This window comes from Neofelis nebulosa, chromosome 18 (assembly GCF_028018385.1).
Source record: "Neofelis nebulosa isolate mNeoNeb1 chromosome 18, mNeoNeb1.pri, whole genome shotgun sequence".
Taxonomy (NCBI): Eukaryota; Metazoa; Chordata; class Mammalia; order Carnivora; family Felidae; genus Neofelis; species Neofelis nebulosa.
The window spans coordinates 32,945,324-32,963,501 of NC_080799.1; the positions used below are offsets into that span (position 1 = coordinate 32,945,324).

The window sequence follows — 18,178 nt, forward strand, 5'->3', positions numbered from 1 at the left end:
AGGCAAGGCCGGGCGTCCCCTTTGGCAAAGCAGAAAGCACACCTCGACAAATGCCTTCGCGAAAATAAGATTTTATTTTCAAAGTCATTTGAAGGACAGTAAGGAAGGAGACCTAAGATTCAGCGGATGCGGATTCTGGTTCGTATTCTTTCCAGGCCCCACGGTCCCCATGGTGGTGTCTCTCAGGCCAAAAGTTGCTCTTTGGTGATGCCCGTGTTTAGCTTCCTGGAGAAGGGATCTTTTCCCATAAACCATCTTCATTTTTTTTGTAGAGGAGAGCCTTGTTTCCGGGAAACAGTGCGTTGGTTGGAGATGGGTGTTTTTTTAAGAACATCAAGGTAGATCTAATATGTTCGACAAAGTGGGGTGGCTCAGCCAGAGGTGAAGTGGAGAGGTTCTGGAAAAACAAGATTCTGGGTCTGAGAGAGGAATAAGCTGGCTCTGTTACCCTCTTGACAAAGCTGTTGAAGTGTCTCCGGGTTCTTAAACAGTCCGGATGGTCTCAGGTCACCACGTACACAGAAGTCGTAAAGTTACGGAAGACGGGAGGTGTACGGCGTTAACGAGGAAAAAGCAGTCGGCTGTGTCCTCCTTCGACCCATGCAAATGCCCGGCCAGGACCTTACTTATTCTCGGCTGATCTAGAGGTTAAATGGGGTCTGCCGAAGGCATCCTAAAAGTAAATCCCACCCACCCAAGGAAAGGCTGCTGTGCTCTCGCCTAAACCCGTCTTCTTCTTCTAGATGAAGAAACCAGGGTGCGGAGATTTAAGACGGCCCCAGCCTGTAAGTTCTCACCTCTAGTATTTGCTTATCATCTTGCTGCAGCCAGAAATCCACATGTGGAAATGGCATCCAGGAGTACGGTCCTATACGGAGTTGTTCTGTCTTTGCGTCGTAAATACTAATCATCTGAAAAAGAACATTTCGAGGACAATTCAAGGAACGTTCTCTGCTTCTCGAACCCCACCAACAGTGCAAGCTCCAGCGCAGTCCCACATTTACGTGGAGGGATGAGCTGCTTCAAATGGTCTAATAACCAAAGCCACTACTTACGGAGTCCTTCCAGTGTGTCTGCTATTGCACTTTGGGAGTAACGTACGCGCTTTTGTTTAGTCCTGACAAAAGTCCTCTGGGAAGACGGCATTTTTCTCACTTTGGTCGGAAACCTGATGCTCAGAAAGGACAGGCACTTTGCCCACAGCGACACTGCTGGTAAGCATGAGAGCTGGGACAGAAACCTAGGTGTGTGTGGCTCAAGTCCACGGTCCTCAATGCCACATAAAACACCTCCTCATTACTTATGCCCCAGCAACTAATCACCTTGCAACTTAAAAGCCCGCAGTGCCGGCTGCCCCATCAGGAGCAAGGAAAGTGCTTATTTGCCAATCAATTCCCTGAATTCCCCAATTTGTCAATGGTAGTTTTCAGCCTAACCGGCAACCCTGGCTTTTGGTTCCTGAGACTAAAACAAGTTCTGCATATTAGCTAAATCAAGGCTATTACCCTGCTCGAGAAACAGCAAAGGCATCTGACAAAGGTTAAAGGTTTGGCAAAACATCACCGTGAACGCAAACACTCTCCAACGAAAATGTCAACGTTCCATCAGTGAGGAATCTGAATGCGCCTTCTTTTTTCACACCTCTGCCTTCAAAGCGGAGAAGTGGGGTCTAGCTTGCAACAAACACAAACGTTTCGTTCCTGACGCCTATAAAACGTGAGGCTCTGGAGCGGGACGCCCCTTTTTTCCCCTTAGCACAGAGGGTCTCACTCACTGGGCCTCCTGTCAGAGCTCGGGCGGCACGCAGCTCCTCCTCCGGGCCTCGGTCTGGGAAGGAGGCTCTGTAAATCTCTGCAGTTTTAATGTTGACCGCTGTGGGGACAAAGAGGTCCTCCGCATGGACTGAAGGCACAAGTGGAAAGTTGGCACAGCCGCACCACGTCTACGGCCACGGGTGACCGAACGTGGCCGGTCGCCCCAAGAAGGGGAAGAGGGGTGTGGCTGGACCGCCGTCGCTGAGCGGCTGCGGCTTCCCCTTTGTGCAGACGGAAAGCGCCACCTTACGGCCAAGCCTGTGTCCGCCGGCGCCCCGGGCCCGACCAAGGGGCGACCACCTCCCCCGGGAAGCACCAGCTCTTCAGGCCGGCGCGGGGCAACCCTCCCCGGCCAGCGCCGTGGCCGCGCCGGGGACAGAAGCGGGGCCTGGGGTGCTGTCCGGGTCTGGCGGTGGTGGTGGCACGTTCCCGCCGCGCACCTCTGCCAGGCTACAGGCAGCAGTACAGTGACCCCCCTGTGCACCCCGCTCGGCCATCGCAAGTCGGGTGGAAGTTTCGCCGGCTTTCCCCCTCCGGGGATCCGGGGCTGCGGCGGGAGAGCGCTCCGGCCTTTCCTCGGCCTGCTCTCTCCTTAGCAGGACCCATATTCCCCGCCGGACCCCACCAGGCTCCCCACTGTGTGAGGGGACCCCCTGCCCAGTCCCCGCCCCGGAGACTGGCTGGAGAAGGGCGAGCAGACGGCCCCGCTTCCCGGCCGCCACCTCGTCCGCCCCTGGTGGCCTTAGGGAGCGGACGTCTCTGTTTTGTGGGCAGCGGTCAGAGAAGGCAAGCTGCTTGCCGAGGGCCCCTGGTGGGGCACAGGGAGCCAGGGTCAAGCTGGCCCTGGGAGCACGGCCCGGCCTCCGGGCCTCCAAGAAACACACTACTTACCGATGCCATAGATGATTGGAAAGTGCTTTTCGTTTTCTTCCCGGTCATTTAGTTCTAACGAAACAAAGAAAAATTCTTTTTAAGAAGTGATTTTTAAGAAAAACTGAACAGTTGCTTTCGTTTTCTATAACTGAGGCCAACAGGGAGCCCACACTGCAACAGGAGGAAAAAGGACACACAAGGGACCGTGTTCCTGTTTCCCTGCCAGGTCCCACAGGAACCGTCAGGTTTCCACCAAAACGAGTGCCGCGTCCCGAGTCAGCGCCTCCCGGCTCCCTACACGCTCAGCCACCAGCCACCTGCCACGCGTGGTGGCGGGTGGCTCCTTCCCAGGAGCAGAGGAAGCGTCTGAAAATCCCAAGGAAGGGAAGAGGGGCCGCGCTGAAGGGGGTGGGGGGTCGGGATGTCATCGGAGGCCGAGCGGGATTTGGGCCTGGGGGGCGGGTGGGCCACTGGCTGCAGAGGGCGGAGGGGGCTCTCCTGTGGCTGAGGGGCTCATGCGCGAGGTGTTGCTTTAAGGGTGAGGGCACCGGCTGTTGGGGGAAGGACGGCAGAACTTACCTGTCACACACAACGTCACTAAGTGAATGTCATCTTCTTGTCTGTCAAATTCACCTACAATGAGAAGTTTCAAAGTGGACATCAGAAACCCGCTGAGCAAGTCAAGATGGGGCCGGGCCCTCTCCGTCCCGCTCCCGTTTCTGCCACAACCCGGCCCGCACTGGGAAGCCAGATTCCTGTGAACTGACGCCAGGGAACCCGGGTGACGGGCACGTCCCTAGCCTAGAGCCCAAAGGAAACTGTGACCAAAGCTGTCCCTTCGTCTCTTCCTTCTCAGGAGTTTGTGGGGACAGCGGACTCTGAAAATGTTTACCCCTTACTTAAATAACTTTTTTTTCTTTTTACCAGCCATTCTAAAAACTTGATCACTGTAAAAAAAAAAAAAAAAAAAAAAGTGGAAAACACAGGCAAGTGTAAGTACATGGGTTTTTCACAGTACAAGGACACGGGCTTCTGATGCCCACAACCCCAGCAGTTAACAGTCTGTGTTTCTTTCCTACCGTCCGTGTACCGCCGAGCCCGTGCCTCGTAGACAACCTTACGGCCTGACTCTGTGGCCACGTGTGCTTTCCCGTGCGATTCACCTCTTCCCAAGCACTTTTTAATGGCTACGTAACAATTCCTTTGCTGACGGACATTAGACTGTTTGCTAACGTAAAGAATGTTCACCCGCATTTGGGCATGAATCTCCGTGCACACTGCAGATTATTTTCTTAGAACAGATTCCCAGAAGGGGAATTACCAGGGCAAAGGAGAGGGACCTTGTTAAGACTTAGGCCACGGGGCCAAATTGCTTTGCCGACAGGTTACAGCAACATATGTTCCAGTGCTGTGTGCGTAGGCCCGCCTCGCCGTGTCGCGGTTAACACAGAACGAGGTCTTTTTTTGAATCCTCGCTAATTTAACAGGAAAAGGTGGCATCGTCGGTGTTTTACCTTCCTGCAGGTTAAAACGGACATCACTGCCCAGAGGGCTGGTCACCATCTTATTCACCGCTAGTGTTTACCGTCTTGGACCGTGTCGACTACTGTTTCCAGGAAAATCTCATCCCCCTCCCATCGGCCCGTGAATCGTAGCTCCGTCCCTCCGTCCGAGTCCAAGCCGAGCCAGTCAGGCTGCTCCCAGCAGCTGCCCCGAGAGGCTGTGCACTAAGTAGCGTTCTGATCCAAACAAAAGCGGGTGCAAGTTTTTATCAAAGTTGGGGAAACCGTGAACTTACTAAGAAGTTGATGAGTAAGTTTTTGTGACAACTGCCTGTCATCACTGAAGCCTCCCACGAGGTGCACTTCCAGCCTGGCAAAGAGACGGGACGGTGGTCAGAGGCCAGCAATCGGCCGCGGGGCGCCCTGGCTTTGCTCGGGACCTCGGTTCTCTGCCTCCACGAAGCCGCGCTCCGCAGCGGCGCTTCCTCCCGGGGCCTCTTCCGTGCCTCGCGGTGGGGAGGACGCGTCTGGGCGGCACTGGGAGAAACGGGGGAGGCTGCCAGGGCCGCCCAAGCCGCTGGGGACACGGCCGGGGGCGCTGATGGCGGACGGGAGCTGCTCCTGCACACGAGGGGCCCCGATGCGGAGCTTAAGACGCTCCCCTTGGTTAGAATAGGGCTGTGGCGCACTGTTTACCACCCGGCGTGGGGTACTTCGAGAAACCTCTTCGGCATCTCAGCCTAAGGGGAACCGGGGTGCGGGGCCGGGAAGGGGGGCCGGCGGACCGCTCACCTCACTCTTGTCCAGCAAACCCGGAGCCAGGGACTGTCGCCTCCCAATTTCAAGACGGGAACCAGGTCGGTTTCTACAGGCCATGCTTACCCCCCCACACCAGCTTTTCCAGGTTTGGGGAACCCTGCTACTCCCCCGGCGTGGCCCTTCTGGGGACTGTCACTGCACACACTAGCACAGCACAGCTCTCAAAACTCCTGTGCTTGAGCCTGTATTCCGCCCCCCCTTGTCTGCGAGCCCCCTCATCCACAGCCTGGGACAACCCGGGACCCTTCCTTCTACCGAGGGAGGAACCCGAACCGGCCAGAACTGGCGTGAGGACAAGCATCACGTGGCCCCACACAAACATGAATGGGCCAGACGAGCCGCGGTCACCACGGCTTTGCTCGACACGGGGCCACGGGTTTGCCTTCCCGGTCTTGGTGCAGACCTTCTGGAACGACCACGTGCGTTCCATGGACAGACTAAAGATCCCTCCTGCCACGTCTCAGAACCACACCAGGGGGCCCAGCGCAAAATGACACTGCTGGCCCAGCCTATGTGACACTAGTGACACCAGGAAGAAGGGCTTTATTATTATTTTTGTTAAATCTCTAGGATTCTGAGAACGTGTAGATGACCGGACTAGTCCGTTCTGTGGCCACCCCAGACTTTCTCCCCAGCGAGGGCCAGGAGGGGGCACAGGTGTGTGTGGGGGCCCCCTCTCCCCCAGCCGTGGGACCAGGTCCCCTGTGTTCCAGGGTGACAGCTGTTGGGAGGGGGCGGCCACCTGACGGGCCACCGTGGGAAAATGCACCCTCACCCGCACCCCCCTCCCCCCACCACGGTGGGTTTCTCCCTGCCTCGGGCTCCGCGGTCCTTCCCACCCTTGAACACCCTGTTTTGCTTCCTGCCGGACTCCTTGCTTCAGGGCACTTCGGGGGCAGGTGTCTGTCCACTGGCCATGGCTATGGCCCCAACACCTGTAACAAGCTCCCCCTGGGAGAAAACACCCGACAAGCAGCTGCCGGAACGAACGAATGAAGAGAAGGCATCTGGGATTCGCTGACGCGGGAGCGAGCATCCCACGGTACGGGAGCGGAAACACAAGCGGAGGTTCCAAGTCAAAGCTTCATCCACAGGCCAGCCTGCACCCGCCACCCGGTCTGCTCGCTCCACGGCCACCGGCAAGGGGCCGACACTGTGCCGGCTCGGCTCCAAACGAACGAGCCGGTCGCTGTGGCGGTGACCCTCCATGCGGTGGCCAGGGCCATCCCCTCTATGTGACAGAGCGCGGGGCCCAACACCACGGGACACGGGAACGGGGCGCTCACCTTCCACACGGAGCGTGGTCGGAGAAGGATTTGATGGAGCTCATGATCAGGGGGACCTCTGCTTTGGTGTCACTTCCGTCACAGTGGGTCAGGCAGGTGGCCCCGTTACCTGAGGCAAAGGGGGGAACGACTCCCATTACTCCGGGTGAGGGCTCCGTGCTCGAGCCAGATCTACTCCCGTCCCTTCAGACGCCTCCTCTGTCAATGCCCTGGAAGGAGACCCAGAAGGATCTGTGCCGCCCCGCCCACCCTTCTGACCCGGGTACCAGGGAGACGCCATGCAGACTGGGGTGGGGGGGGGGGGGGGGGGTGGCAGGGCCCGGCTGCGGGCGGGACACCAGGAATGTCACGTGCAGAGACGCGACGCTGCCCTTCCTCTCGCTCGCCGTACCTGTGTGCCTCAGGACCACAATGTGACAGGTGGTGGCATCGTCAGAACCCAGGATGGAGATGGAGCCTGGTTGGAAAAGAGAGAAAATGAAACATCCAGTAGCCCCAGGGGGTGATGCCCGACTCACGGCTTCCTGACCTACCATCCTGCGGGGAGGCCGCTGCAAGCTCTCTTTGCTGAACATACAGAAGGCCCTGGGGTCCCACTTGCTGAACAGACTGACCTCTGAGAAGTCTGGCTCTTTCCTGTTCGATTAAAACAAGATAAAAGAGGGACGGAAATTAGTGATGAGTGGGTACCCAGAGGGGTGGCGAGGCCCGACTGGAGGCCCGACTGCGCCTGGGCGGGAGATGCACGCTCTGCGGGGTGCCACCAGGCGGAAAGGCCAAGGGAACAGGGCGGTGGCCACGACGGGTGGGGGGAGGCGGGGCAAAGGAGACGGTGAGCTCCCCGGGCTTCGTTCCACCTGCGGGACCAGAGTGCAGGCCTTTCTCCTCAAGCGCAAGAGAACCTCCAGGGCTCTGCACCCGGGAAGGGAAGCCGACCGTCGGCCCCAGGGCCCGGCTGGCTTGGAAAGCACGGCCCTTGTGCGAGAGAGGCAGACACCGTCTCTGCCCCCGAGCTGGTCGTCCCCACGCTGGGAATCTGGACCGGGAACCTCCCTCCCCCACCAACGCACACACCCGGGTGGCTCGGAACGACAGAGGTGAGTTATGCCGAAGAGACTCACGCTATCGCACAGTCAGGAAAAATGAAGACTAGGAAAAATGGTTTTGAAATGCAAACTGACAAAAAGTATAAAAAAAAAAAAAATCTTTGAAAGTTATAAGTAAGGGCGCCTGGGTGGCTGAGTCAGGTAAGCGTCCAACTTTGACTCAGGCCATGATCTCGCGGTCCGTGAGTTCAAGCCCCGTGTCGGGCTCTGTGCTGACAGCTTGGAATCTGGAGCCTGCTTTGGATTTGGTGTCTCCCTCTCTGCCCCTCCCCCGCTCATGCTCTGTCTCTCAAAAATGAATAAACGTCACAAAAATTTAAAAGTTATAACTCTGCGGTGATGACCACAAGGCTCAAGTGTTGCCACGTGGGAGGAAGCACGAGGAGATTCACCCGCATGGCCAAGGCCACGGTCAGACAGGGCAGACTGAGTGTGTTAGCATTTGCTCTTGCTTTGTCCCGATTCCGTAAATGTGCTGTGATGGAGCCGTGACCGACGCAGACAACCAGAAAGGGCCCGTCCTGAATCAGCAAACTCATGAAAAGGCTGTGTTGGAATCAGGTGTCCAAACCTTCTCTCACTTCGTATTGGCAGAAATTCTTACGCAGGAAGCCCTGAGTCGTGGGTGCAAGCGTTGCCTCGCCGCACTGTGCCCCTGCAACTAACAGATCACTGTATGTCAGCTGTACTGTAATTCGAATTTTTTTTAAAAAGCCTTCCACACTGGGGCGCCTGGGTGGCTTAGTCGGTTAAGCGGCCGACTTCGGCTCAGGTCATGATCTCGCGGTCCGTGAGTTCGGGCCCCGCGTCGCGCTCTGTGCTGACGGCTCAGAGCCTGGAGCCTGTTTCAGATTCTGTCTCCCTCTCTCTGACCCTCCCCCGTTCATGCTCTGTCGCTCTGTCTCAAAAATAAATAAACAAACAAAAAAGTCTTCCAAAGTAAACTTCAAAAGAAAAAAAAAACTCACGTGGTCAGATTCTTCAATGAAAACAAACTTTTCAAAAATGTCAGACTGAGGGGCGCCTGGGTGGTTCTGTCAGTCGAGCGTCTGACTTCGGCTCAGGTTATGATCTCACGGTTTATGGGCTTGAGCCCCGCATCGGGTTCTGTGCTGATGGCTCAGAGCCTGGAGCCTGCTTCGGATTCTGTGTCTCCCTCGCTCTCTGCCCTGCCCCCACTGGTGCTCTCTCTCAAAACTAAAATGTTAAAAAAAAAAACAAAAATGCCAGATCGATACAAGAAATTACGTCACACGGGGTACACAGATGGGTCACTACTTCCTCCTGACTTGCAACAAGTCGACTCAAAGAACAGACTGCGACCCAAATGCGCAAATCCAGAGGAGGTAGGTGGGGTCCGGCCAGGACCCCGGCTTCACGGTCTCAACGGGCCGCTCACCACGGCTGAGCTTGGGTGCCCAGTGAGGCTGGCACTTGCTTGATCAATAAGACACAAGATATATAAAAAAGAAAGAAAAAAAAAAAGATCAGCTTGATTCGTTACCCAGAGTTTTCTTCTCTTAATAAACTCTCATTAACTGGAAGCAAGGCAGCCATTAGCACGACGGCGGCTCCTCAACAGAACAAACGAAAAGGAGTAAGTGGGAGTAAGTGAGCTGCCGTGTCAGTCGGCCAGGCTCGGCCGCAGCGGTCAGGGAGGAACTGGCCGTGACTCACGGTTCTGCAACTCGGTAAACACCTCGCCTCCCGGGTGCTCTGCATGTCACACGCTCGTCACCTCACCTTGATTCGAAATTAGACGCAGGACAGCGCGCACTTTCCGTTAGCCCCGGGACACTTACCTTGGCCTCTGTGCTTTCGGGGGCGGGGGCGGGGGGGGGGGGCTGGGCCAATGGGGGGCCACAGACGTCCACGCTGGGGCCACCACCCCAAAGGCAAAGCCGTGTGTGCGCGTGAACTGCCACTTGCGTGCTCGAGACCAAACATCCCAACCGCCCAGCTCCCCCCGCCCTCGCCCTCCCCACCCTCTTCCCCCCCTTCACCCTCTCCCCCACCCCAGTGTCCCAGACAGACAGGAGCATAAATTATCAGAAGAGATGATGCCGCAAAGCGAAAAGAACATGTTGTTTTGGTTTTCCGCTTTTAAGGAATGAAAAAAGTTCAGCCAACTTCTCCTCTGTGGAAAAACACAGAGAGCTACTCCGTCAGCTCCCATCCCTCCCCGAAATACTGGCCAGCCTTCTGGGCCTCTGATACTCTCCGGACACTAACATTCACGAAAAAAGCCTCTTGTCTGGTAGTCCCTCCCTTCCCAGCTCCTGTCCCACGGCGCTGCCCTCCTAGGCGAGGGCTCAGCAAACTTTCCTCCGAAAAGGGCCGGAGAGGAACTATTTTGGGCTCTGCTGGGGTGCGGTCTCCTGTTGCAACCACTAGGCTCTGCTGTGTAGCCTGAAAGCAGCAGGGACAACACGTAAACAAACGGATGTCGCCGTGTCCCCAAAAGACTTGATTTATGGGCGCCACGGAAATCTGAATTAACTTCACAGAACTTCACATGTCACGAAGTAATACTATTTTTTCTTAATGGTTTTCTTTAATTATTGAGAGAGACAGAGAGAGAGAGAGAGTAGGAGGGAGGGGCAGAGACAGAGAGAAGGAGAGAGAATCCCAAGCAGGCCCCACACTCAGTGCGGAGCCCGGCTCGCGGCTCGAACTCCCCAACCTTGAGATCATGACCTGACCTGACCTGAAAGCAAGAGTCAGACACTTAACCAACTGAGCCGCCCAGGCGCCCTGAAATAGTGTTTTTTTGATTTTTGTAGCCCCACCACTTAAACATGTAAAAACAATTCTTGGCTGACGGGCTGTCCACACGTGACCTCGTGACCTCTGGCGTGGGGCTGGGGCCTGAGGACCCCTAATTCCCCAGGCACTTAGGACGAACGATCACGTGCCCCTTCCCCCCCCCCCCCCCCCCCCCCCCCGCTGCTCTGTTCTGTCCGCTTTTCACATTCTCCACCTCCGGGAAAAGGGGATCGTGCCGTCTGCTCCTCAGGTCGTGTGAGGATTAACGGACGGCAGGTTTGTCGTGGGTGGCTGTCGCCAGGCCCGCCCGGGTCCCGACTCCGGGGTCCCCCGTGTCCACGCTGCCCTCCCCGGTGGCTGCCAACATCACTGCTTCAACGCACGGCTCTGTCACAGCCCCTTTCCTGCTCAAAATCCTTGGAGTCCAGCGATATCACTGGCAGGAATAATTACAGGGGTTTATAAAGATTCAGCTCCTTGACTGTTCCTAACGCAGCAGATTTATAAATATCCTCCGTGCTTAGAAGCAGGAACTAAGTTGCGGTGCATTCGTATCGCAGAATTCTACGGAACCACACTTAAGCCAACGCTGCTGGCAGAGCATCCGGTGACCGGCTGAGAGCAAAGGCTCTCGGACAGCACGGCCCAGAGGAACTTTGTGCGGTGACGGCAGCCGTCTATTTCTGCCCCGCCTCGTACAGTAGCGACGAGCCCCACGTGGCTGTGGGGCACCTGGAAGGTGGCTGGTAGGACTGAGGAAGTGATTTTTACAGTTTCTTTCACCGTCGTTACATGAAAATCGCCTTACGTGGCCGGGGCCACCGCACTGAGCACTGCAGCGTTCTAGACTCAAAGGCACCCTGCCAGGGTCCCGATGGGGACTTCGCCACTTTGGGGACGTGGGACCTTGGGCAACCGGCTTCCACCTCTCTGCGCCTCACAGTCCTCATCTGTAAAATGGGAACCGGAACGGCGCCTGCTCCCGGGGGCTGGGCAAGTCCCACCGAGTCACGGCCGTGACTATTCTGTGCTGGGCGTGGCTAGGGACAGGCAAGTAACCGCTGGTCCTGCATGTGACAGGCTGTGTGGCGTGAAAAAGACACATCACAGAACAGAAGAGGTAGTATGTTCTCGTGTCTAGAAGGGTCTCATTCCCACACAAAGAAAAACCTCTGAAAGGGTGTTTGCCAAAATATGAATAACGGTAACGCTCACAGATGATTTTTTTTTCTTCTTTGTGACACTTCTGTTTTCTTTTGTCTTACAAAGGGAACACGCGACTTGTTGTAGAAAACAAGCCATGAAATTTTTCATCTCCCCCTCTTCCTTGAAAGATCCACCAAAACCCCTCTAATCTGGGTGCGACCCACCTCCCTGGGTTTACCTTCCACCGTCCCCTCACCCTCTCTGCGCCAGGGAATCTGGCCAGTCCACCTGCCCTCGGGGCGCTTCCCCCCTGCGCTCGGTGGCAGTCTTGCTTGCTCACCTAGAATGTTCTCTCCTTCCTCCCCGCTCGAATCCCTCCCAAGCTCCCTCCCATGCGTCCACCCTTCTTCCCTAAGACTGCTAAGTGACCCGTCCCCCAGGTTCCTGTGATGCAAATCGGCCCCCAGGACATGGCCTTTCCTTTCAAGAGGGCAGGCCACCCTGGCCTGTCACATCCCTCCCCCCCCACCCCCACATGGACTGTGCTGCCTTGGACACTGATCTTTCTATCACAGAAACTTCCCGAGAGACATAAAGATAGCGTCACCTTAACTCCTTAGGCAGCTGAAAGTTTCTCCCCTTGGTGAGTCCTACTCGGACTTCATTCCTTCACAATGTGCGGGCAACGTGGCCCAAGGAAAGTGCTTACCACAGGGCCTAGTGTCGGCTAAGTGCCCAGGAGGTGCTGGCTAAGATGCCTCCTGTTTTCCCGAAAGGGAAGCTGCGAATCACAGCGTGGTCCCCTTTTCCCGGTAACTCCTCAGCCTTCAGGTCATTTTCAGGGGTCACTGTACTCATTCGTTTATATACCAAGTAAATTACAAAGTGCAGATTCATTGCCAGCGGCTGCCCCAGGCTCTAAGGACACACACAGTGACACATACTTCGTCTGCCTTCAGGAAGCTTACGTTCTGGGGGACAGATCAAGGGACAATAGAAAAGAAAAAAAAAAAAAAACACCTATGCAGACAAAGTGATTACAAACTGCGCAAGGGTCCCAGAGGAAACCTCAAGAATACCTTTTCCGAGCCTACAGACTGTCAAGTTCCTCTGCTTCCCAGTTCAGAGGGAAAAGGGGCATTCTTCCTTTAGGGCCCTTAACAGTTCGCGTATTCGAGCCATTTGTGATTAGAAACCATACCCTCTAACTAGGCTGTAAAGCAGTCCGCCCCGATTGTAGGAAAGAGGTCGACACGGCGCCCAACATACAGTGGAGGCTCAGCATGTCCCTCCAATCAATGAACTGACCGATTTCCCCCTAGCTAGATCCGGGACAAGGGGAAGGCTTGGACTCAAGAACCCCTTTCCAAACTGTCTCTGCACAAGCACGGATTAGGGGTTCGGAGACCTATTTGAGGACAAAAGCAGGAAGACAAAACCCAAACCCTTCCATCAGGGCGTGGTCCTCAGCACGGCTCAGCTGGGGAGAAGCAGGGCCCTTTCTCACGGCTAAAAATACCCGGAGGCCCGTGGGGAGGGGGAGCCCGAGGGAGCGGCCGGGTGCCCCTGCCCGAAGCCCGCTGGGGGAAGCCGCTCCCCGCGGTGTGCGGGCCCCCGTGAGAGCCCCAGCGCAGGAGCCCTTGCCCCGGTTGGCCTCAACGGGCAAGCCCGGCTCGGAGCGGGAACCCGCCTGCCCAGGGTCGAGAGTCCCCGGGCACCCTCCAGCCGCGGTGCTGTGCGACCTCGGGCAAACCGCCTAACCTCTCTGGGCCGCCGGCCCCTCCTCCGGCAAAGAGAGGCCTCGGCACGTGCCCTCGGAGGCCCAAGGAAGGTGAAAGCCCCACAGATGCCTCGAGCAAAGGCATAAGATCGCTGCCGGCGGCCGGGGCTCCCGACGTGCGGAGAGCTGCTCGGCTGCGCCAAGTTTAAACCCTGCCTCGGGAAGAGCGGCTGGAGGCGGCGGGGTGAGGAGAGTCGGGCGCGTCCGGCAGGTCCCCTCGGGCCCTCCTCGGAGCCCCCCCCCCCCCGGGCCCTGCTCACCTCCAGAAGCGGGTGGGCGCGCACGAGGTCCCCCGCGGACTGCGGCAGCCGCACTCGCCGCCCCTCGACTAGGAGCGGCATCGCGGAGGCGGCCGCCCGGGCAGGCCCAGGGAGGCGGCGGCCTCCCCAGCCCCGGGCCGCCCGCGGCCCCCGCCCCCGGGCTGCCCCGCCGTGCCGCGCCCCGCCCCCCGCCTCCCCGCGGGCGCCGCCGGGAAGTGAAGTCCCACGCGGGCGCCGCAGGTCCGCGCGGTTCAGGAAATCGGGGGCGGGCCGCAAGGCCCTATGGGAGATGTAGTCCAAACGCGGGGGACCGGCCCTCGGCCCGCCCCCTCCGCAGAGGGCGCTGGGAAATGTAGTCCCGAAAGCGTGGGCGTCAAAGCCGGGGGAGGAGCTGGGCTCTGGAAGAGAGCCTTCGCCGGGTGCCCCCGGTTCAGTCTTAGTTCACAGATCAGCCAACCCGTCCCGGCCCAAGAACGGGCTCTGGGGTATGACTGCTTCCATTCAAGATCACGGCTCTACTACTCCTCATTGTGACCTTGAGCACGTTAATCCGAGCTGGGGAATCTGCTGTGCTGCTGCTCCATAGGATTGTGTTCAGTGAATAAACGTAAGCCGTCTGAAAGCGCGAAAACAGTCTAGCCCCACACATTTAGAAATCATCAGTAACACTTGCTGCTCGGCGTACAGCAGGCACTCACTGATGGGCCAAGAGCCCTGGGAGTAAACATCAATGAGGTACCGTCCAGTCCCTACTAAGGACAGGTACCCCGGTGCCAGGCTCGTGACCTGGGGGCTCTCTATCCTGAGATTTGGAAATATCACTTAAATAGACCGGACTCCACCATACCCTAACCGAAACACAGTTTTACAAAACTAGTGGTGAGGCGAAGAGCCACCTCACAGAACAAGAACTGTTGCCACGGCATCGCAAGGGGATTCTGGGACCAAGAATTAAAAGCCACCATAATAAGCCACACCTGGAAGGGGGCAAACGCTGTGCCTACCTCTCCAGGTGAGACCTCTTTAGCTCGTACCAAGGAGGCAATCAATGTGGATGAAGTGAAAGTTGTCTTTGCCTTGAAAAGACCCTCCTGTGAAAGGGCTTCCTGCCTGACTTTCTCCCAAGGTAGCCAAACAGCTGCTGCCTCTCCCTGCATTTTCACTGAATCCTCCCAGCCCTCGAGGAGGTGGTGGTCATTTCCAGTTTACAGCTCAACGTGGAGCTCTGAGAGCCTAGGTAACTTGCTCAAGGTCACACAGCTAGTTCGAGAAGCCAAGTCTGACCCCCATTGACACTTTAGAAGTCCCTGGTCCTTTCTCACCTGTATAAATTAGCCACTTCTCATTAAGGAAGACCCGCCCATTGCAGACAAACAGGATGGGCCCTGGAACTCTTACCCAAATAAAAGCCCGCTTTTCAATAGTAAGAAGATTAGAAAACTCTTTTTATATAATTCCCGAAGAAACTTGCCAATTTTTTCCCCACGATGTTCCTTCCAAAGTGCGTGCATTTTTTGAAGCGTTTGTTTTCCCGGAACCAGTTCAAGCCTCGGCGGCCCTCGTGGCTAGGCGTGCTCACGGAGTCACTGACACCTTAGCTAGTCCTTCTCATTACCAGTGTGTCCTTTACTCCCCAGCTGTCCCCTGTACCGCTCTGGCAGTATTTCCGCCTCTTTAAAAACCGTGTGATGTGTTAGCTGCAGTTTCCTGACAGAGCTTTCATGTTCGTCAGTAAAAACCAAAGAAATCAAAACATCTGTTTGAGAAGCCTCTTTATTGGGGTACCTCCCTTTACTCCATTACTGGTATAAGAACAAAACATCCAGATTAACCATATCATTGTTCTGTGTTCACAATGTTTTTTTCCTCAAACTCTTCTGACATTAAGCGGACTTACTTGTAAAGATACCCTTCTACACTAAAACTTCTCAACCCACAAAGGCCCACTCCACTTACCGTTAATTTCTATGGACACATTTCCATGGACCCGTTTCATCCAGGTCACAAAAATCCCACCCACCCCCCCTTTAGCCAGCAGTTAAAAAACCAGAGAACCTAAAGGTTCTCCGATGACTGTCCACCAAGTCACCAAAAGAAAATCACCAATATCCAAAACTTTTTAAACCAATAAAAATTTCTGTTTTCCAAAAGCGTATTTACTCTACATCACCATCATTATAATTATACAAGAGCATACAAAGCCCTAGGAAAGAGAAAGTATTTCATTACAAAATATTTGCGATCGAGAAAATATTGCTTGCTTTTAAATAATAGGAAAAGTGGCAGAAAAATAAATATGTTTAGAGATGTCCATTTTCACAAGTAACACAAAAGTATACACACAAGGAATGAAGCTAAAATACGCATGAGCCACAGAATGAGCCCAGCCGTGCGCTCACACACACGTGTTATGAAGTGAGGGTGTTTATTAGACTCCTCTCTCAGTGTTTAGTTATAAAAGTACAAAAAGAGTCTCCCCCAAGGAGGATTTCACCGAGCTGAACTCCAGGAGACATCAGCTGGCAAACGGAGGCTGCAGCTATAACCTTGGCTGTTGTCACTAGCAAAACCATTCCACCAAAGAAGCCAGGCTCCTCTCCCCTGCTCCATCAGCACAAAGAAACTCTCAAAATGACCAAACTGATTCTAGTTAAAAAAAAAAAAAAAAACAAAACAAAACAAAAAAAAAAACCCAAGTAACATTCCACTACAAGCAAGCACTCCCAGTCCTAACCACCCTCCTGGGAGCCTCACGGTAAAATCATGTGCTGTGTTTTATAAGAGTCCAACTCCACTCTCAGTGTATGGGAATTTCATTTATCCGGAACTCTGTGGTTCCTTTAACTCCATTCTTCCACTCACGAGCGTATGACTTGTCTGCTTCCGCTTCCCTAAATCCTGCATGTCTTTCCTCGGGGACTTCCTCGGCCTCTGACAATCCCTGGAGACCTTCAGTGCCAGCTCCGGCTTCTAGCATCAGGGACCGGCTCGGGCCGCCTTCCCACTTTCCTCCCGCCCCCTCCGCATCCCAATGAAATCCCAACACACAAATACGGTTCCAGCTGAGGGTCAACATTGTACCCAAAGTAAAATCATTTTAAAGATGTGGAATAGTCTCCTAGAGGATTTTTTTCACTGAAAATAAACTGGATCAACAAAGTCCTGTGATTATGGCTCAGACCAAACCCATGTGCCATCCTGCTAAAACAGGCCACTGCCCAGATCAGAAATTTCACAACGATGCCAGAAAGCTATAACAGAAATAAAATATATACCCAACACACAAGTCAAGCCTTCAACACTGATCATCAACTCCTTTCTAAAATATTGCACACGATACTCCGTCTTTTGTTTGCACAGGAGCAAAAAAGAAAAAGGAAAAAACAAAAAACCAAAACAGCACGTCTGTTCAGACACCAGAGTACGTCTACCTTGCAAGTAAGATGCCTGAGGCAGATACTCGCTCTGGTTCAAACGGGATGAGCCCTGGTACCGAAGGGCACCGTGGGGAGACGCCGGTCTCAGTCTCAATCACAAATGCTCGTGGTCACAGGGGACTGGTCTGGCAGGTAGAACACAGGAGGGGAGCCCACGCTGCTTGAGGGACTTCGGAAATGCGGGTCAAAGGAGCTCGGGGCCACGCCAACTTCGCCTTTCAAAAAGTCATCATCTTCATCCTCCACCACCTGCTGTACAAGGACAAGAGTTTACCGGCTGGACCACCAGTGGCGGTGTGCAAAGCTTTCGAGAATGTCTTTCAGGAATGTGCGCTTCTGGAAAGATGAAGATAGAGGAAATAGTTTTTGTTTTTTTGTTTTTTTTTTTAGGTAGGCTTCACGCCTACCCGGCATGGAGCCCAACACGGGGCGTGACCCCACAACCCCAAGATCATGACCCGAGCGGAGATCAAGAGCCAGACACTTAGCCAATTGAGCCGCCCAGGTGCCCCAAGAACGTCTTAATTTTGAAAGTTTACTCCGAGGCACACTTCATCCCCAACTGCCCACACAAGTGCTGATCACATGGGACTACTTGTTTAAAGTCCACAATTTTTTAAACAGATTTTAAGCTCAATGAGGGCAGACAGCAATGACCTGTCTTTCTCACTCAGTGTCACCCCCCTTGTATCTAACAGTGTAAATGAGTGAATTAATGACCACCCCCAAAGCAAAATATAAAGGAAAAAAGAGCTTTCCAATGATTACTTATGAAAAAAGAGACATAAGTAAATCTGAGATTGTTACTTGGTGGTAATGACCATGTGATAAAGATCCTAATTTGTTGAGGGGCGCCTGGGTGGCTCAGTTGGTTCAGCGTCCAACTCCTGGCTTCGGCTCAGGTCATGATCTCAAGGTTTGTGGGTTCAAGCCCACATCGGGCTCTGTGCCGGCAGTACGGAGCCTGCTTGGAATTCTCTCCCCCACTCTCTGTCTCCCTCCGCTCTTTGTAGTCTCTCTCCCTCTCTCAGGATAAACTTAAAAATAAAAATAAATAATAAAAAAAAAATTGTAATATGTTGAGCTGACTTTTAATTAACCTTCACTTCCCAAAGTCAGCTTACAAAGTATCTAGTTTTTGGTTCTGTTTTTTTAATTGTTTATTTTTGAGAGAGAGGAAAACAACACGTGAGCAGGGGAAGAGCAGAGTGGGGAGTTGGAGAGAGAGAATTCCAAGCAGGCTTCGTGCTGTAGTGCAGAACCCAATGTGGGGCTCGATCTCACAACCCTGAGATCATGACCGGAGCCAAATTCAAGAAGTCAGACGCTTGGGGCACCTGGTGACTCTGTTGGTTAAGCGTCAGATTCTTGGCTTCGGCTCAGGTCACG

At 54.7% G+C, this 18,178-nt stretch overlaps 2 protein-coding genes across 5 annotated transcripts in view; both read right to left on the reverse strand.

Annotated features, from left to right (window-relative positions):
• Positions 1-55: 55 nt before the first annotated feature.
• On the reverse strand, positions 56-13,529 carry NTAN1 (N-terminal asparagine amidase). 3 transcript variants are annotated; one of them, XM_058710912.1, is made up of 10 exons: positions 13,353-13,525; positions 6,828-6,930; positions 6,686-6,751; positions 6,295-6,403; positions 4,486-4,559; positions 3,267-3,320; positions 2,706-2,759; positions 1,775-1,902; positions 798-911; positions 56-397 (listed from the first exon to the last, which is right to left on the reverse strand). In XM_058710912.1, the coding sequence occupies exons 1-10, from the start codon at positions 13,431-13,433 to the stop codon at positions 218-220; spliced, it is 963 nt and encodes a 320-aa protein (XP_058566895.1). In that variant the 5' UTR covers positions 13,434-13,525; the 3' UTR covers positions 56-217. The 3 variants fall into 3 exon arrangements, with proteins under 3 accessions (XP_058566895.1, XP_058566896.1, XP_058566897.1); XM_058710913.1 differs by having other exon boundaries at positions 1,775-1,872; positions 13,353-13,523; XM_058710914.1 differs by lacking the exon at positions 56-397 and adding an exon at positions 404-554 and having other exon boundaries at positions 13,353-13,529.
• Positions 13,530-15,107: 1,578 nt separating this feature from the next.
• RRN3 (RRN3 homolog, RNA polymerase I transcription factor) overlaps positions 15,108-18,178 on the reverse strand; it is a 31,787-nt gene continuing 28,716 nt past the window's right edge. Inside the window, exon 18 of one of the 2 annotated variants that reach the window (XM_058710911.1) lies at positions 15,108-17,038. In XM_058710911.1, the coding sequence (XP_058566894.1) occupies positions 16,880-17,038 (159 nt within the window). In that variant the 3' untranslated portion in view covers positions 15,108-16,879. Of the gene's footprint in view, positions 17,042-18,178 lie in introns of both variants that reach the window. The other variant, XM_058710910.1, reaches the window with a different exon arrangement.

What these genes read in the sequence shown, in the direction of transcription:
- NTAN1 (XM_058710912.1), bottom strand. Translation starts at nt 13,433, where the DNA reads ATGCCGCTCCTAGTCGAGGGGCGGCGAGTGCGGCTGCCGCAGTCCGCG. An exon ending in TGTGGTCCTGAGGCACACAG is followed by an intron (nt 6,404 to 6,685) that starts GTACGGCGAGCG and finishes CCTTTGCCTCAG; the next exon opens with GTAACGGGGCCACCTGCCTG. An exon ending in TCCAATCATCTATGGCATCG is followed by an intron (nt 1,903 to 2,705) that starts GTAAGTAGTGTG and finishes TTGTGCCTTCAG; the next exon opens with TCCATGCGGAGGACCTCTTT.